This window comes from Haliotis asinina, chromosome 6 (genome assembly GCF_037392515.1).
Source record: "Haliotis asinina isolate JCU_RB_2024 chromosome 6, JCU_Hal_asi_v2, whole genome shotgun sequence".
Taxonomy (NCBI): domain Eukaryota; kingdom Metazoa; phylum Mollusca; class Gastropoda; order Lepetellida; family Haliotidae; genus Haliotis; species Haliotis asinina.
The window spans coordinates 16,250,745-16,267,281 of record NC_090285.1 but is presented as its reverse complement, the minus strand read 5'-3'; the positions used below and the strand labels follow the sequence as shown (position 1 = coordinate 16,267,281).

Sequence of the window (16,537 nt, the reverse complement as noted above, 5' to 3'; positions counted from 1 at the left end):
TAAGAGGACCGGGTGGCGTAAGGTAGCTACTATAGATGCACGTTCGTTGTTAAAAGCCACTGGTCAGCAATATTTGAGCTCTGAGATGGAGGCTTGAGTATTTACGAGTATGGACCAGACCTTCCATTTGAGCAACTATCTTCGCTTTCTGGGAACGCAGACAGTTTGTCGGTCTGACAACCCGGTTATATACTGTCATTATATACTGTCCAACCCGCAATGGGATCAGTCCAGAACTGTGGCTGCTGCGGTTGTTTAACACCGCACTCAGCAATATTTCAGCTATACTGATTTTTCTATAAATATCGAGTCTGGACCAGACAATCAAGTGACCAACAGCATAGTCATCGATCTATGCAACTGAGATGCCATGACGTGTCAAACAAGTAAGCAAGCCTGACCACCGATCCCATTAGTCGCCTCTTATGAAAGTTCTTACGTGGATTTCTGAACTCAACGTCAATTAATGTCACTAAAAACATGTTGATTCCTGCATATTCCTTCATAGTTTTGGGGTTGTGTAGAATATTAATGGACTAGAACGGGAACGTTATATCCGTTACAAAACACATTCGTTTTTATCGTGACCTGCATTTGAAGCTTTAGATTTGTCTTGGAATGACGTTCCGAATGAACCCAACGTCATATGTAAAACTACGAAAATTGAAAATATTAAAAACGATCTGCGGGAGGTGGACGATCATGACAACAAGCTGCCGGAGACTGACGACCTTGAACACGAGCCGCCGGAGACTGACGAACACGAGCCGCCGGAGACTGACGGTCTTTGAATATGACCTACAATGTCAACGTCAACTAACCTTTCCGATGTCGAGGCCAATTTCTGGAGCTCATGAAGTCTCGCATGACTGTGTATCTCTCGGCACAGCTCGTCCTGTCAAGGCAGAACCATCCACCTGGCGAAATAAAGACATTCTTTGAACATTCTCGTTTCCAGTAGAAGGCCGTTCAGGATAATCCACATCAAAAGGCGCCGACTCGGGAGCTGTCGGGCGCTACTCATGTTGCTCGGAGAAGTGACTGTCAAATTCAATATTCGTGATAGCTTCAAAGTTGCCTTCGTGTTACAAAAGCTGTTTATTAATCCACTAATCTTGGCTAATTGATAGTGGGTGCTCCTTTGTAGAGACCACGGACATCAAAGGAAGTATCATGAGCTGGATAAGTCGCTGCTCCTACACTAAGTTAATAAGAAGATCTCACTTTGCCTTAGATCTTTTTTTTCGCCTCAAATAGCGACAAAATACAGTATGCAGGACTGTTGTAAATACGACTAGTCAGTCTTGTCGACTGAGACCGCCTACAACACCTAGCTGCATAACAATGCACTGTATATATGAATATTTAAGAAGTGCATGTATGTTTATTTATGAGATCACCTCAGTTCATAGGCTGATGTTTCAGAGCCACCCTACTACCATAAACATGTTCTATACTGTACGAAGTAAGTTACGGACCATGGAAAATTTGTGGAGATAAGTTTTCGTACTGGCGATCGAACAAATTCATACAAATACAAAATTATTAAAAATTAAGCCATCTGTTTTTGTTCTGCATACAGAAAACCACAATTTTAACGAATTCAAAGGGGCCATTAATTTTAGTTCGTGATAACCGTAGTTCTCTTTGCAGTCAAATGGCGTCCTATTTACTGTATATGTAACTGATATTTGAAACTCGAATCCGGCACTGACGGTCGGAACGTTAGCGCAGGCGCAACAGACTCAGGGAACCAGGCGGTCTGCTCATGTTTCTATGTGAATAAGCACCATGCACCCTCGTTGTCTTCACCACTCTAACCGTCACGCTGAGAACCCGGGTTTGATTCCTCACATGGGTACACTGTGTGGAGCCCGATTCTGGTGTCCCCAGCTGCTGGATTATTGCTACAAGCGGCGCAAAATCATACTCACTCGCTCACTCAAGCTTCCCTCCCACATCACACTGGCACACCGTTATATAACTCACATACTGTTAAAAGCAGCGTAAAACCAATAACCACTCACTTGAACCACAGGCAAACTGTAGCGCAAACGGGGTTGCGCAGTATAAAGAATATGACAAGTCTTCTTATATGCGAGCGAAGCGCTCGTATGTAAAGAAGACTGTTCATTTTCTCTATGATGCGCAGCCCATTTGTGCTACAGTTTGCCTGTGCTTGAACGTAAAAGATTTAGTTGCTCAGAACGTTAACTAACGATTAGGGACTCTCTCTGTGCGTGAGTGAGTGAGTGAATCTACTTTTTTTACACTACTTTTTGCAATATTCCAAAAGTGGGGTAAGATCGAATCCGGGTCTTCGGCGTGACGAGAAAACAACTAAACCGTCCCCAAATGTATAAGAAGGGATCTCAGTACTGCAGTACACACACACTACACAAATGCACTCGCCAAAGCACACTAGCGGGTGCGGCCGCAAACGCTCACAAGCGCGAGCACACTAAAATATACATTTGAATGCATCCATGGCAGAACACAACAAAGGCTCTCTTTATGAAATATTATTCAGATACACTTAAATAGGGATCTTGTACTTTAAATTTTACAACATGGACAACCTGAAGTTGTTTCGTTGTCTGTGAACTAAATCTCCGGTCAATTCGGAGCATGGCAGACATGTTGTGATAAGTTTTCCCCATCTGGTACAGGACCAATATTGGCCGAGAAAGGAGTATATATATACTTTGTGTGTGCGTGTGCAGTCGAACCCCGTTTATCCGGACGTTTTGGTTTCACTCGAAAATCGTCCTGATATCGAGACTTTCGGTTAACTGGATCAAACAAGCAAAACGTGTATATGTCCCCTCTAAATCATTGGACGGGATACAGGATTGGGGATAGTTCTTGGCTGCTTTGTTGTTTAGCGCCGCACTCAGCAATATTCCAGCTATATGGTGGCGGTCTTTAAATAATCTGGTCCAAAAAACCCCAGAAATTTCAGTGATCAACAGAATGAGCACCAATCTGCACAATTTGGACAAGATGACGTGTATCAACCAAGTCAGCACGCCTGGTCACCCAATCTCGTACATCAATAGTCTGCAAATAGCAATGTGTCCATAAATGCTTGCATGGTCCGCACGTAGTAAGTAGGAGAGAAAAAAAGAGAGAGAAAAAAATAAAATAAAAAATAAAAAAACATAAAATGTTGTTTTGATTTCAGACACATTTAGATGCCCATATCAAAATATTTTTAACATCAAAGTTACTTCACTTTTTTCTATATAAACATGCACTATATATATGTGTATCAAACAAGGTTATTTAGTCCAAAATAACATCTAAAAAGTGCGCTGTCTTAATTTATCTCGGTCGCAAACAACTCACCTTCTAAAAATACAATCCACTTAGAGCTCCCGTGTGACTTCCGGATGTAGTATCTGGAAGAGAGAACACCACTTGTTATTAATGTGATGATTATAAACCCATTTATTATCCAGTTTATATGGCATGATTGTGTAATCTCAAACCAGGTTCTAATGGCTATAAGCATACGTTGAGACCCGCCAGGTGGTGCTGAGAGTCAAAGAGCAGCGACACCTGTTGGTCGTTGGTTCACCGCCAGGGGCGCTTCAAAGGTTTCCAGCAAAACTCACATTCTTCGCCTCATATGTCTGGAGTTATTTTTTCAGTTTCTTTTTACCAAGAAGTTCAATGGAAGTAAACAAATCAAATAACGGTAAATACACACATCGTGAACCCGCCTGTTGCTTCAAAACGCCGGTGCACCAGAGGTCTTTTAAGTTATTATTTGGCGTGTGTAGTTTATGTTAATGGGAGCGGTGTTTTGACAAGCGAGGATGTATGCCTTTGGCATCGCTTTGAAGATGGTCCATCCAGCCTCCACATAAGCTCACTGTTTCCACCAAGAAATCAAAATTAAACAGCCTTCGAGTTACCACGTTTCTTCAATATGACGACCGCCACTCTAACAGAAAATTCTCATTGTAAACAGTTTAATTACGAAGCCACCTGACAGAGAACGATATAGCATGCCCGAAGACAATCGACATTAAGTGCTGTGTTCGACATCAAAGTTCCTTCTTTTTATCAGCCACTTCGTTCCCCCTCTGTCTTCGGATAGACGGAGGCAGCGCGTTTCCTTTGATCTCGTCGTCCACGGTGCCGTACCAAGCCAAGTGTAGGGTTCAGGTTGGAAAATAATTTCAAGGTGTAACATGACGGTTACAGTTTGCCAAAAAATATCCAGACAAAATTGTTTTTTTGTATCATGACTAAGACGATGATTTATTTTATCTGTTGTGGAATAGACAGAAATACAGGATCTTGTGAGACTAAGCTAAGAGTCTCTGTTGGGCCGATTTTCGATAGATACTGTGTTAGCTGTTGATTCATGGCTAGTCATAGAGTAGCTAGTTAATGTTGTAAAGCTTCAAATGACCTCAGTGTTGTAATGCTACAAATGACCTCAGTAATGTTCCAAGTGACCGCAATGTTGTAATGCTTCCAGTGACCACAATGTTGTAATGCTTCAAGTGACCTCAATGTAGTAATGCTTCAAGAGACCTCAATGTTGCAATGCTTCAAATGACTTCAATGTTGCAATGTTTCAAGTGACCTTAATGTTGTAATGCTCAAAGTGACCTCAATGTTGCAATGCTTCAAATGACTTCAATGTTGCAATGTTTGAAGTGACCTCAATGTTGTAATGCTCCAAAGGACCTCATTTTTGTAATACTTCAAGTGACCTCATTGTTGTAATGCTCCAAGGGACCTCATTTTTTAAATACTTCAAGTGACTTCAATGTAAGTGGACCCATGTGATCGATGCTCATGGTCTCAGTCACCCTTTTGTCTGGTCCACACTTGATTATTGACACACTTCAGTCATGTACCTGGAACATTGCTGAGAGTGAAGTTAAACAACAAACAAAAGCAAATGTTATCGGACCTATGTTCAGTTTTAACCTCCGTTTTCGTGGACCAAATCCCAACCTCATATTTTTCGACACACATTTGTTCAATGTTTTTGAAACCGAAACCTCAATGTTATTTAAACTGTAGTAAGTGGTTCTGGTCATTGCTGGGTGTCTAGCTTTGTGAAGGTCACTGGTGAGAGAGGAAGGTCACTGATAGGTGCCTAGTGTTGCCAAACTGACTGGTGAGAGTGTCTGGCCACCAGTATGACTCCACAGTTGTGAAACTGACCTGTGATGCTGGGCGGCGTCTGATTGACGGTCTGTGCTTTCTGGGTGACCTGTGAGTTGAAAGTTACTGACGGACGTCTAGTTCTGTCAAGGTGACCAATATTAGTGGGCAGTCTCTGACCAACGTCCACTGTTGTTAAGGTGACCACTGAGAGCGGATGGTCACTGACTGACGCCTAGTGTGGTCAAGGTGACCAGTGAGAACGTACGGTCACTGACTGACGCCCAGTGTGGTCAAGGTGACCAGTGAGAACGTACGGTCACTGACTGACGCCCAGTGTGGTCAAGGGGACCAGTGAGCGCGGATAGTCACTGGCTGACTTTCAATGTTGTCAGTGAGAGTGGACGTTCACAGATGGGCGCCGAGTATTGTCAAGGTGACCAGTGAGAGTGGATGGTCATTTACTGACGTCCACCCGTGCTGTGAAGGTGACCACTGAGAGTGGACGTTCACAGATGGGTGCCCAGTGTTAGTGGAGGGGTGAGCGTGGAATGGCACTGATTGGCTCCTGGGTGACACGCGAAGCGTTCAGTGCATAAATGCAGTAGTGACCACCCACCTCTAACCTAAGGTGGTCATACCAAAACCGAATAATTATAATGTCTGAAGCAATGAATCAGATCTCTAAGTAGCGACAAGCGGATTTTGAAGTGGTCCAGAGGGGCGTTTAAGTAGTTAAGAGTGGTGTTTTAATTACTTAAGAGTGATTCTAAAAGACTTTAGTGGTGAAGGGTGGTTCAGTAGTACAGAGTAGTACAATTCACAGAGGTAATGGAGTCATCTAACACTGTAGCTCACCTTCATGCGTAGTCAACAGTTGAAAATCTTAAAACCACAGCAAGCTGCTGTTACGATTGATTTTGAAATATTTACGATATGTACATTCGGAGGACTGAAAGACTAACACGTCAAAACATACATGTCAAAGTACAGCTCCCTCAGAGGCGACGGTCTGATGCCGTTTTGAGTGAGTGTTGATTTACGCCGCGCTGAGCAGTATGGACGTTCTGTAATAACGGAGTCTGGACCAGACAATCTAGTATAGTATGAGCATAGATTGAAGCAACTGCGTCACGATGACATGCGAGTCAGTTTCTGCGACGCACTCGGCATACTCCAGCTGTATAGTGAGAGTCTGTAATCGAGTTTGTACCAAATAATCCAGTGATTGACAACTTAAACATCGTTCTACGCAAGCAGGATACGATGATGTGTTAATCGAGTCAGCGAATCCTATTACCTGATCCCATTAGTCACCTCTTACGACAAGCATCGATTACTGAAGATCAATTCTAACCCGGACCTTCAAGTGACATGTCCCGGGTTTTTTAAGGTGAGTGAGCTGTTATTCGCTATAGCTTTGCTGCTGGTTGATTGACGTGAATTTTACATAGCTTTCAGTGTTCTTTTGTACGACAGATGTGGCATTAATGTAAAGGGAGATTTGTAACTGAAGCAGTTTGTGCACATGTGATACTATGATTCGCGACCAGCGGATCCTTGCACGACAAAGGGACGCTATTCTGCATAACGAACGTGCCACACGTTCACACTGACTCAAATTAGACACTAGGTTTGGTGAGTGGTAACAGTGATGAAGAGAAGGAGACAGGAAGGATATCTGATGATGATAAAGATGATGATGATGATGATACAGATGATGATGATGATGATGATGATGATGATGTCGATGACGTCTCTTCCCTCTGAAAATCAATAACAGAAAAAAACCCTAAAAAGCAAAACGCCAAATCCCTTAAAAATCCATCTGCAGCCAACAACATTTGTTTATTATCAATATAACAAAGGAAAAATGAAATGATTCACTCTCTCGCTTCAGTACACGCCACTTGTCAAATCTAACAACATTTGTCCGGGAGCGAAGAGAAAGAAAACTTGATGCGGAATAATTCTATCTCACGTGCAACACGTATAAACAAGCAATCAAGAGTCGAGCGGCCCCTTTGTACTTTCCTTTGATCACAAGATTCCGCATCTCGCCTCCGGCTCACCATTTCGTCTTTTGTAGATTCCCACTGTTCCTGGTCGACGCGCCTGCGCACGAGCAGTCAGCGAGATCCCCCACCTTGCGCTGTCTGTCGACAGTGTAGACTTTAAGCTACTGTGGATATAAACTTCCAATACTAACACTCGCATTGTTTCCCAGCCTTTTTACTTAGTCTAATCGAGCCAGGATTGTAATGTAATCGCCTTGATAGGTTCTGAGAGCCAGCCGTCCCGAGAGTGCAGGAAGAGGATCTTGCCTGCATAACTGTCTGTCAATAAGCGATGGTGTTACCTACACGATAGCTCTGTATTAATAAACCGCTCCCCTTACGTTTGGAATCACGGGTGTTCTACACAGTTCATTTTACACATGGAATAAAGGGAGGTCTTGGAGTGTGTACCTGGCTTTGCCAAACTCAATACAGGGCCGGGGCAAACGGTACTAGCTGTTTTTGCGAATAACGGTAAACGCATTGGTTGTCAAGATAAGACGGGAAGTTTGACCTTTGACGTTTTCGTTCAACGCACTTCTAGCATTGAAGTAAACGTAATTGTTTGGTATGATTTATAAAGCTACATTTCATGGGATACTATTACGATCTGGAATATGTCAGGTTTAAGTGGCGATTCATCATCTCTGGGGTATGACGTCATCATGACAAAGACGAATGCATTTCCGCGTTGAGTACGGCTGGTCTGGTCCAACCAGTCAATTAGAGCGTCGCGAAATAGGTTACAGTCGCGTCTAAGAGTTCACGTGTGCTACAATAATTATCAAAGGCAGACACAAGGTATTTTACACCGGACAAAAGACAGAGAGTTTTATGCAGCGTTTAGTATTATTTGAGCAATCTCAGGGCAGGGGGACATCAGAAATTGGCGTCACACATTTTACCCATGTGGGGAAGCAAAACCGGGTCCCCAGGGTGAAAAGAGGACAACTAGGCAACTCAACCGCCCCTTGCGCACTACATGCCCAAGTTATATGCTGGTTGCCTGTCCAGAATCGACCATGGACCATACGATCCAGTGACTGATAGTATGAACACTGAACCACATCATCGGATACGATCACACGCTTGGGTTCGATTCCCAAATAAGAGCAATGTTTGAACCCCATTTCTGGAGCAACCCGCAGTTATATGACTGGAATAGTGATAGATGCGGCATACTCATTCTTCACAGAACGTGACACCAGGACAGCCATTCTATAAGTGCCGCACCTTATTGCCGGAAAAACGTCAGGCAAAGTACACACCATTAACTTCAGTATCTTATGAATTTCACAGCCATCCGATCAATATAAGTCTAGAAGGACTCGGCGCCATATGACAAAATACCCATTCAAGTAACCTGTACCTTCTAAAAAGACTGACAGACCCAGTCAATGTAATATCGTCCCGATTACAGAATGAAACAGTTCTAGTTTGTATTGTGAGAAACTGATTTCGAGCCATGTGTATACAGTCTTAGATGGCTATCCCCTTGAACCCTTTGAGGCGTGTAAAATTGTATTTAGTCAAATTGTAACAGCAAATGATATCACATACATGTGAGAAGAGAGAGGCCGATCACGGCATCAAAAGGGTTTCGCAGCAAAGACAATATTGCTTTTTTCCCATACCTCAAAAGGTTGATACTCCAGACATCTCTTTGAATATGGGATCGTATAGTGTTCAAAAGAACCATGAAAGCCCCAAACCACCTCGCAAAGCATTTCCACTATATGAGCATACTGCTCGTGAGTATATAGTTTAGACCGTATCCAACACGTCGACCACATAACAAAATATCCTTTGTGGGAAAAATGCCTTTAGTTGTACCCATAGAATGTGTTTTTCTAGTTTAACAAAGAGCTTTAGGAACCAACCATATTATTTTCAGGGGCTTGCATTTTCGTCCAGGCAAATTGTTTGTTACCTAATTGTTTAACCCACGAAAACTTCTTAACCGACTTGGAGTCAGAAACAGTATTGGCATCAATGAAGAAACTCAATCCCATGCTTTGATCCTTTAATGTAATAAGTTACTTCAGAAAAGGAGGAAAAAAACTTTTTTTCCCGGTGCAATTTTCTTTTTGGATGATTTCCGGAGTTTAAGAAAATAGTGGCGTGAGATTGATTTCTCACCTGTCGTTAAATGATTTGGACTAGAATGCCACATAATCTTTTCAGAAACGTGTGTCTGTGATTTTGTTGCATCCTCGATAACCAAGTGCATTAAGCTAAGTCTGATCAGACCATACTTCACCTTGAAACACTCGCTGTCAAACCTCCTTGAGACGGTGGGGTGGCCAAGTGGTTAAAGGGTTGACTCGTCATGCCACATAATCTTTTCAGAAACGTTTGTCTGTGATTTTGTTGCATCCTCGATAACCAAGTGCATTAAACTACTAGTAAGTCTGATCAGACCATACTTCACCTTGAAACACTCGCTGTCAAACCTCCTTGAGACGGTGGGGTTGCCAAGTGGTTAAAGGGTTGACTCGTCATGCCACATAATCTTTTCAGAAACGTTTGTCTGTGATTTTGTTGCATCCTCGATAACCAAGTGCATTAAACTACTAGTAAGTCTGATCAGACCATACTTCACCTTGAAACACTCGCTGTCAAACCTCCTTGGGACGGTGGGGTGGCCAAGTGGTTAAAGGATTGACTCGTCATGCCACATTATCTTTTCAGAAACGTTTGTCTGTGATTTTGTTGCATCCTCGATAACCAAGTACATTAAACTACCAGTAAGTCTGATCAGACCATACTTCACCTTGAAACACTCGCTGTCAAGCCTCCTTGGGACGGTGGGGTGGCCATGTGGTTAAAGGGTTGACTCGTCATGCCACATAATCTTTTCAGAAACGTTTGTCTGTGATTTTGTTGCATCCTCGATAACCAAGTGCATTAAACTACTAGTAAGTCTGATCAGACCATACTTCACCTTGAAACACTCGCTGTCAAACCTCCTTGGGACGGTGGGGTGGCCAAGTGGTTAAAGGATTGACTCGTCATGCCACATTATCTTTTCAGAAACGTTTGTCTGTGATTTTGTTGCATCCTCGATAACCAAGTACATTAAACTACCAGTAAGTCTGATCAGACCATACTTCACCTTGAAACACTCGCTGTCAAGCCTCCTTGGGACGGTGGGGTGGCCATGTGGTTAAAGGGTTGACTCGCCATGTCGAAGACCCAGCTTCGATTCCCCACTACGGTGCATTGTGTGAAACCCATTTCTGGTGTCCCACGACGTGATATTGCTGGAATATTGGAAAGAGCTCACTCACCCGTTTTGAGTCGTCCGGTTACTCTCATAAGCACGAACGAGTTAGTAAAGTTCGAGCATTTCGAGCATTATCGGACACGATATGGAAAATCGAACTCATTTTTGGTGATTCGAGCGAACGCTTTAACAACGACCCTACCAAAAAAAAGGTTCCTCGTAATGAGTATATATTATTCCCGAATATTTCACCCGAGACACTGGGAACGCATTAACTTAAACCGCTTTCAACATAATTCTGTTTTATTTCCGCCCAAACAAACTGACGAATGATCACACGAAAACGATAAATGACACGGCACCTCGTTAAAACCTCTCTTTTAGTGCAGGTACTTTCTGCATTAATGTGAGGAGCTAGTTCTAAGTCGCTTTTAGCAATATCACAACCGGGAACTCGAGAAAAGGGCTTCACACAATGTACCCATGTGGGAAATCGAACTTTCGTCTTCGGTGTGAGGAGCGAAAGCTTTTACTACTGGGCTAATTCCGGCATACTTTCTAACTAGTTAAAACGCACATGCACGTGTTCACGCCCACGCACATACACGTTGTAATTTGAAGTGTTGAGCTAGTTTTGCTAACAGGACGACTCAAATCGAGTGAGTGGGTATAGTTTTACGGTATAGTTTTACGATATAGTTTTTAGCACTGTTCCAGCAATATCGTGACAGGGGACGCCATAAACGGGCTTCACATCTTGTGAATCGAACCTTGGTCTTCGGCGAGATTACCCCACCGCTCCATTATATGAATCGAAATAATCATGAGCGCGACATTCATCCCGTATCACCTGACGGTTAAACAATTCCCCCAATAATTCCCGTTGATTTCACCAGAGACACTGGGAACGCATTAACTTAAGCGGTTTTGAACATAATTCTATTTCATGTAGCCATGAATCCCCACCCCCTCTCCCCAAAGCACCACCACCACCAACAACAATATCGTTAACATTTTTACAAAAATTAGAACAAACAACTCCCCCCCCCCTCCCCCCCACCAAAACAAGACATCAACATAGCAAAAAAAACTTAAATTTTATGTGATGGCTATTCCACAACAAACCTAACAGTGAGGGCCTAAACAACCCACGTGAGCCTTGACGTACCCCGAGTTAATGAAAGCTCTGTGCAAACGATGGTGGCAGATCTTTATGCGCACATGCTGCGAACAAAACCAATAAAATATCGGGAAACACATTTTTTACCAACACGTTATCAACAGACATGAAAGGGTCCGTCCACTTCTCGATCCCCGGGGACGGGGGTTTCGGTGGGCAATAGTTCGTCGATGTTTATCATTTGCAGTGAGTGAAATAAGCATTTCAATTAACAGTATAAACGATCTCAAGGAAGCTGACCCCAGTTTTAAGACTGATTTACTTGAACAATAGATTAAAGCCAAACTAGACGGTAGTCTCGGTCACATAGTATTTTCGCATCATTTTTCTCAGAGAATACACCCTCATCATTTGATTTGAAATATTTTCAGGGGAAAACGGGACAATTACATACACAAAAAAGGACGCTGAAATTATGCATTGCTACTCAGATCGGATGTTCGGGTAGATGTCACTATTTCTTTTAAAGAACCCTCAGTGGTGGAAAAAATAACGTCCCAGTGATTGGTCCCTGAACCATCAAAACATTTTTGTTGGGATTTCAACTCATGTTCCTGTTTTAGTCACTGGTTTGTTATGTTCAGGTTTGAAACATTAGAGGAAAGTAGTGCGGATGGAACAATGCTGATTGAGCTACATCATGGTTGAAAGGAAAACGATACCGCTACACAAAAATAATGTTGAAACCGGCCGTGAAGACAGTGAGTGAGTGAAACAATATTCCTGCAATATCACAGCAGTGGGGAGACACATATAACGGGCTTCACACATTGTACATGGGGAATTGAGTCTTCGGTGTAAAGAGCCAAGGCTTTACCACCAGACTATATTATCGCCCCTTGAAAATGTTGATGGAGTGAATTCCCTTCGTGCAACACATAGAGAAGGATTGATGTTGTTGTCAATATTGTTTTGATTTTATCACAGTGATGGAAAGAAATGATAACTGGTGCTCGGTCCCTGAATTATCAAAACACTATTTCCCTATATAAAATCCTGTTACACCAAAACGACAGCGATGGATAATTCACCGCAGATTCAGATATATGGCCGTATTGCGATGTTTATCAGATTCTCTCAAAAATAGCATTGAAACTAAACTATCCCTAACCTCTTCACTCCTAAAAGACTTCACGCCAAAGTACGCAGCCGTTTGATCCCATTCAGGACAGATCTTTGATGAAGTGAATCACGACAGAAGGAGGCACACTTTGCCTTCTCTGCCCTTCTTCAGGATAAGAGCCTCTACCCCATTGTAATGGCCCCTTTGGCCAAAGCCTAACCCCAATCGGATTAAATCGATAGTCACTCCACTCCATCATTCGGAACAAACCATCGGGACCTTTTGAAGTTCGTGACTTGCGAAGGGTCTATGTAAGGTGACACATAGGAGCTCGAACATTACTGGATCTCAAGTAGCGCCACTTGGTGGTTCTCATATCCAGCTTTCCTTTCTTTCAACTCTTAATAGACTAACAGGCAAACAACGATAGACAGTCGATCCTGCAGCTATTCAATCGTGCTTTGAACGCGACTAGAGGCTGTGTGTGGATAGATGGTCTTCGGAGTCTGTCGCCACGTGTATGACGTCACCGATTCTTGTTGAAAATAGGGGAGATAATTGTTGTTAAAGTTGTATTGCCCCGAGATGTCATATACTTAGCGTGCATCCTAAATACGTTCTGTATAAAACGAGAGGTTATTTCAAGATGGCCTATTGGTGTTACTTATTCCGCAACATTGCGACAACTGTCCTACAGATTATATATCAAATGTGGCCGGACTGGATACGAGAGAAAGCCACAATGAATATTACCATTTCGTAACTAACTAGAAAGGGTTAACCGTCAACCTCCGTCAAGGCTCCTTCAGTACACAAAGGGTAACAATCAACCTCCAGGGTTAATTCCGCCGACAAAGGGTTAAGCCTCAACCACCAGAGTCCTTTCAGTACAGAAGGGGTTAACAAACAACCTCCTGGGTTCTTTCAGTACAGAAAGGGTTAACCGTCAGTCACAAGGGTTCCTTCAGTAAACTAAGGGTTAACCATCAACACCAAGGTTCCTACCGTTTACAAAGAGTTAACCATCAACCACCAGCGTTCCTTTAGTACACAAAGGGTTAGTCGTCAAACACCAGGGTTCCTTCAGTACACAAAGGGTTAACCATCAGACAACCTGGCAGATAATAACGGGTTTGATCTTTCCCCCTACACCGTGTTGCCCCCTCTCTGGGCTCGCCATGTTGACATGCACGTTAAGAAAGATGAATGTGCCAGCCTGCATGGTTCCGCGAGGGATACAGGTCCATCATTAATGTAACGTTCAAAAACTGCATGGCTATTTTCAAGTCTTTCAAAAACAGCCACAGCCAGATAGCACAGTCATGGCCGGTTACAGACGCGTCGTTCACGAAGCGCGCGAAGTCCCACAATTAATACGCAGTCCGCGATGTCCAACTGCTAATGCGCAATAAAGAGATATCAGGATTGGCACCGGACCCGCAAGCCGCGTTGCTTTGTTTAATCATTATTCATTATAAATGATTCACATTCGGAATTTTGCTCAGTTAGAGACTGAATGTAGTCGGCATATTAAAATTGCCCGCGAATGTAGAACACTTAGGCCTGTAATTTAAATTACATCGAAAAAGAATATTTTTGCATATTTGTAAAGTTCATAGCCATTTATGACAGAGGTACATAAAACCTATATTTTACATCTTTCTAAACATCTTTAACACGTTTATAGCAATTCAGAAGCTGAACACACGATTCCCACAATGGGAACAATATACGAAGTCCATTTCTCGTGTCCCCCGCAGTGATATTGCTGAACTTTGCTAAAAGCGGCGTAAAACCACACTCAACCATTGGAAACATTATTTTCAAGTTGGATCCAAACTTCAGCTCAAAATTCGAGCAAGTGGTTGTTCGCTTTTCTCCTCATACCCACTGACATTTTAAGAAGATGCTTCTCATTCAACACATGTTTAGTTTCAGGCAAACCAGAATTTAAACGTAACGGCATATCATGGAAACCCTTAACTGATTCCCTCTTCCAAAAATAAGGTCACTTAGTGAAATGAATGAATACTGTAGAACACTGCCGTCAGCCATATTCAGCTAGACCCATCACCTCCCATTAATCGAGTCGACGAAGGTTAAGGACATTGCAACAAGCAACATCGTCGACACACGATGACTTCGCCAACCACGTCACAGACTGTGACCATTCAGTATTAAACAGTCTGTCAGATAATACGATGGTCTTTTAAATATTCTTTCTCTAAAGTTGCGAAACATATTTTCTTCATTCCGAGGAGAAGAGTCTCTTAATAAAATATTCAGTCAGAAATAAAATCCTCAACATATTTTATACACTCATTTGAACAGATACATTGTACACCTAATTGCTTCTCTCGAACCCTAAACCCTATGGCGTATTCACGAAAAATAAGATTGTCGCTAACTTATTGTAAAGATACCACACAATGAACTCATGTGAGCGATGAACTTTAAGATATCCTTGGTGAATAGTATCAGAGTCTACTGTACTATTTGAAGCACAGTCAGTCCGTTGGGCATCTGTATAATGATATCATCCGTAAGACATCTGTATAATGATATCAGGATCGTGTAAAGGCCACTCCAACAAAGGACCGCATCACGCATGACATCACAAGGTCTCCACCGATATCAAACAAATCCACTACCCTTTGAAATGAGTCATATCAAAGATATAGACTGTTATCACTTGCCCAGTATCAAAGGGGTCTGTTATCATTTTGTGTTATCAAAGAGCCGTATGATATGCTTTGTTACAAAAGAGAAAGAAATTAATCGTATAGTTTGGATTTCCAACGCTAATGCCCTCCATCTTGTTTCACAGGGTGAAAGAGGAATGAAAGACTAGCTCAGTCTGGACTGAATTAGGGGCTGGGTCCCACGGCAGAGACATTTTCCGACACAATTGTTCGACACAGATCTGACTTTCGGCTGGGACGGCGTTTTCGAAGCACTCACGTTATCAGAACCTGCTAATCTCATGTGTGTTGTATCAAAACTTTGTAGGACTGTAGAATTGTTTCCGTAGGCTGATTGTGCTGTAAGGGTTGACTTTGCGGCACAAATTGTTTTTGAATGCTGTAAAACAATTACTTGACAAAATGTTAATCTGAAAATAGTAGACGGGAAAATGGTATGTTTTTCACCTTTCAAAATAAGCGATATAAGGTGTCGCTTTGGGCATTTGGTCACCTTATGTTGTTACCCAGTACCATGTGTCGGAGTAGATGTGATGTCCAATCTGTTAACTGAACGCTCCTGTGTAACTACTAACTGTGACTATTACAACTACTACTACTGCTGCTGCTGATGCTGCTGTTGCTGCTGCTGTTGCTGCTGACCCGTGAAGGTCTGGGTTGGAATATTGGCCTTCAGTAACCCATGCATGTCGTAAGGGGCGACTAACAGGACCGGGTGACCTTGGTGACGCAGATCGATGCTCATGCTGTTGATCACTGGAATATTTGGTCCAGATTCGCTTATCCACACACTAAACTCATACTACTACTGCTGCTGCTACTACTACTACTACTACTACTACTACTACTACTACTACTACTACTACTACTACTACTACTACTACTACTATGGCGACTACTACTACTTTTGCTGCTGCTGCAATCGTATCCCAGTCGCGTAGATCAATGCTCGGGTTATCCAGAAGTGGATATATGGCTAGACTACTGCTGACAAATCATCACAGCTAATGACATACCACTACTCCGCTGTCCAAATGACAACTAATCCTACAGCTGCAGCTGATAGTGTTGTTGCAGCTGCAGTGGTATCCGAGTCGCATAGATAGATGCTCACGTCAACAACTAGATTGTCTGGTCCAGCCCTCTTGTCGCCATATAGCTGAAATACTGCTGTATGTA

The 16,537-nt window shown here is 42.7% G+C and overlaps 1 protein-coding gene across 2 annotated transcripts in view; it reads right to left on the bottom strand.

Moving 5' to 3' along the window:
- Nucleotides 1-16,537, bottom strand: part of LOC137286504 (palmitoleoyl-protein carboxylesterase notum1-like) — a 39,949-nt gene that overhangs the window by 13,291 nt on the left and 10,121 nt on the right. For both annotated transcript variants that reach the window (XM_067818417.1, XM_067818418.1), the window contains exons 3-4: nt 3,349-3,401; nt 822-917 (exon numbers count right to left, since the gene is read on the bottom strand). In XM_067818417.1, coding sequence (XP_067674518.1) covers nt 822-917; nt 3,349-3,401 — 149 coding nt within the window. The remainder of the gene's footprint in view (nt 1-821; nt 918-3,348; nt 3,402-16,537) is intronic.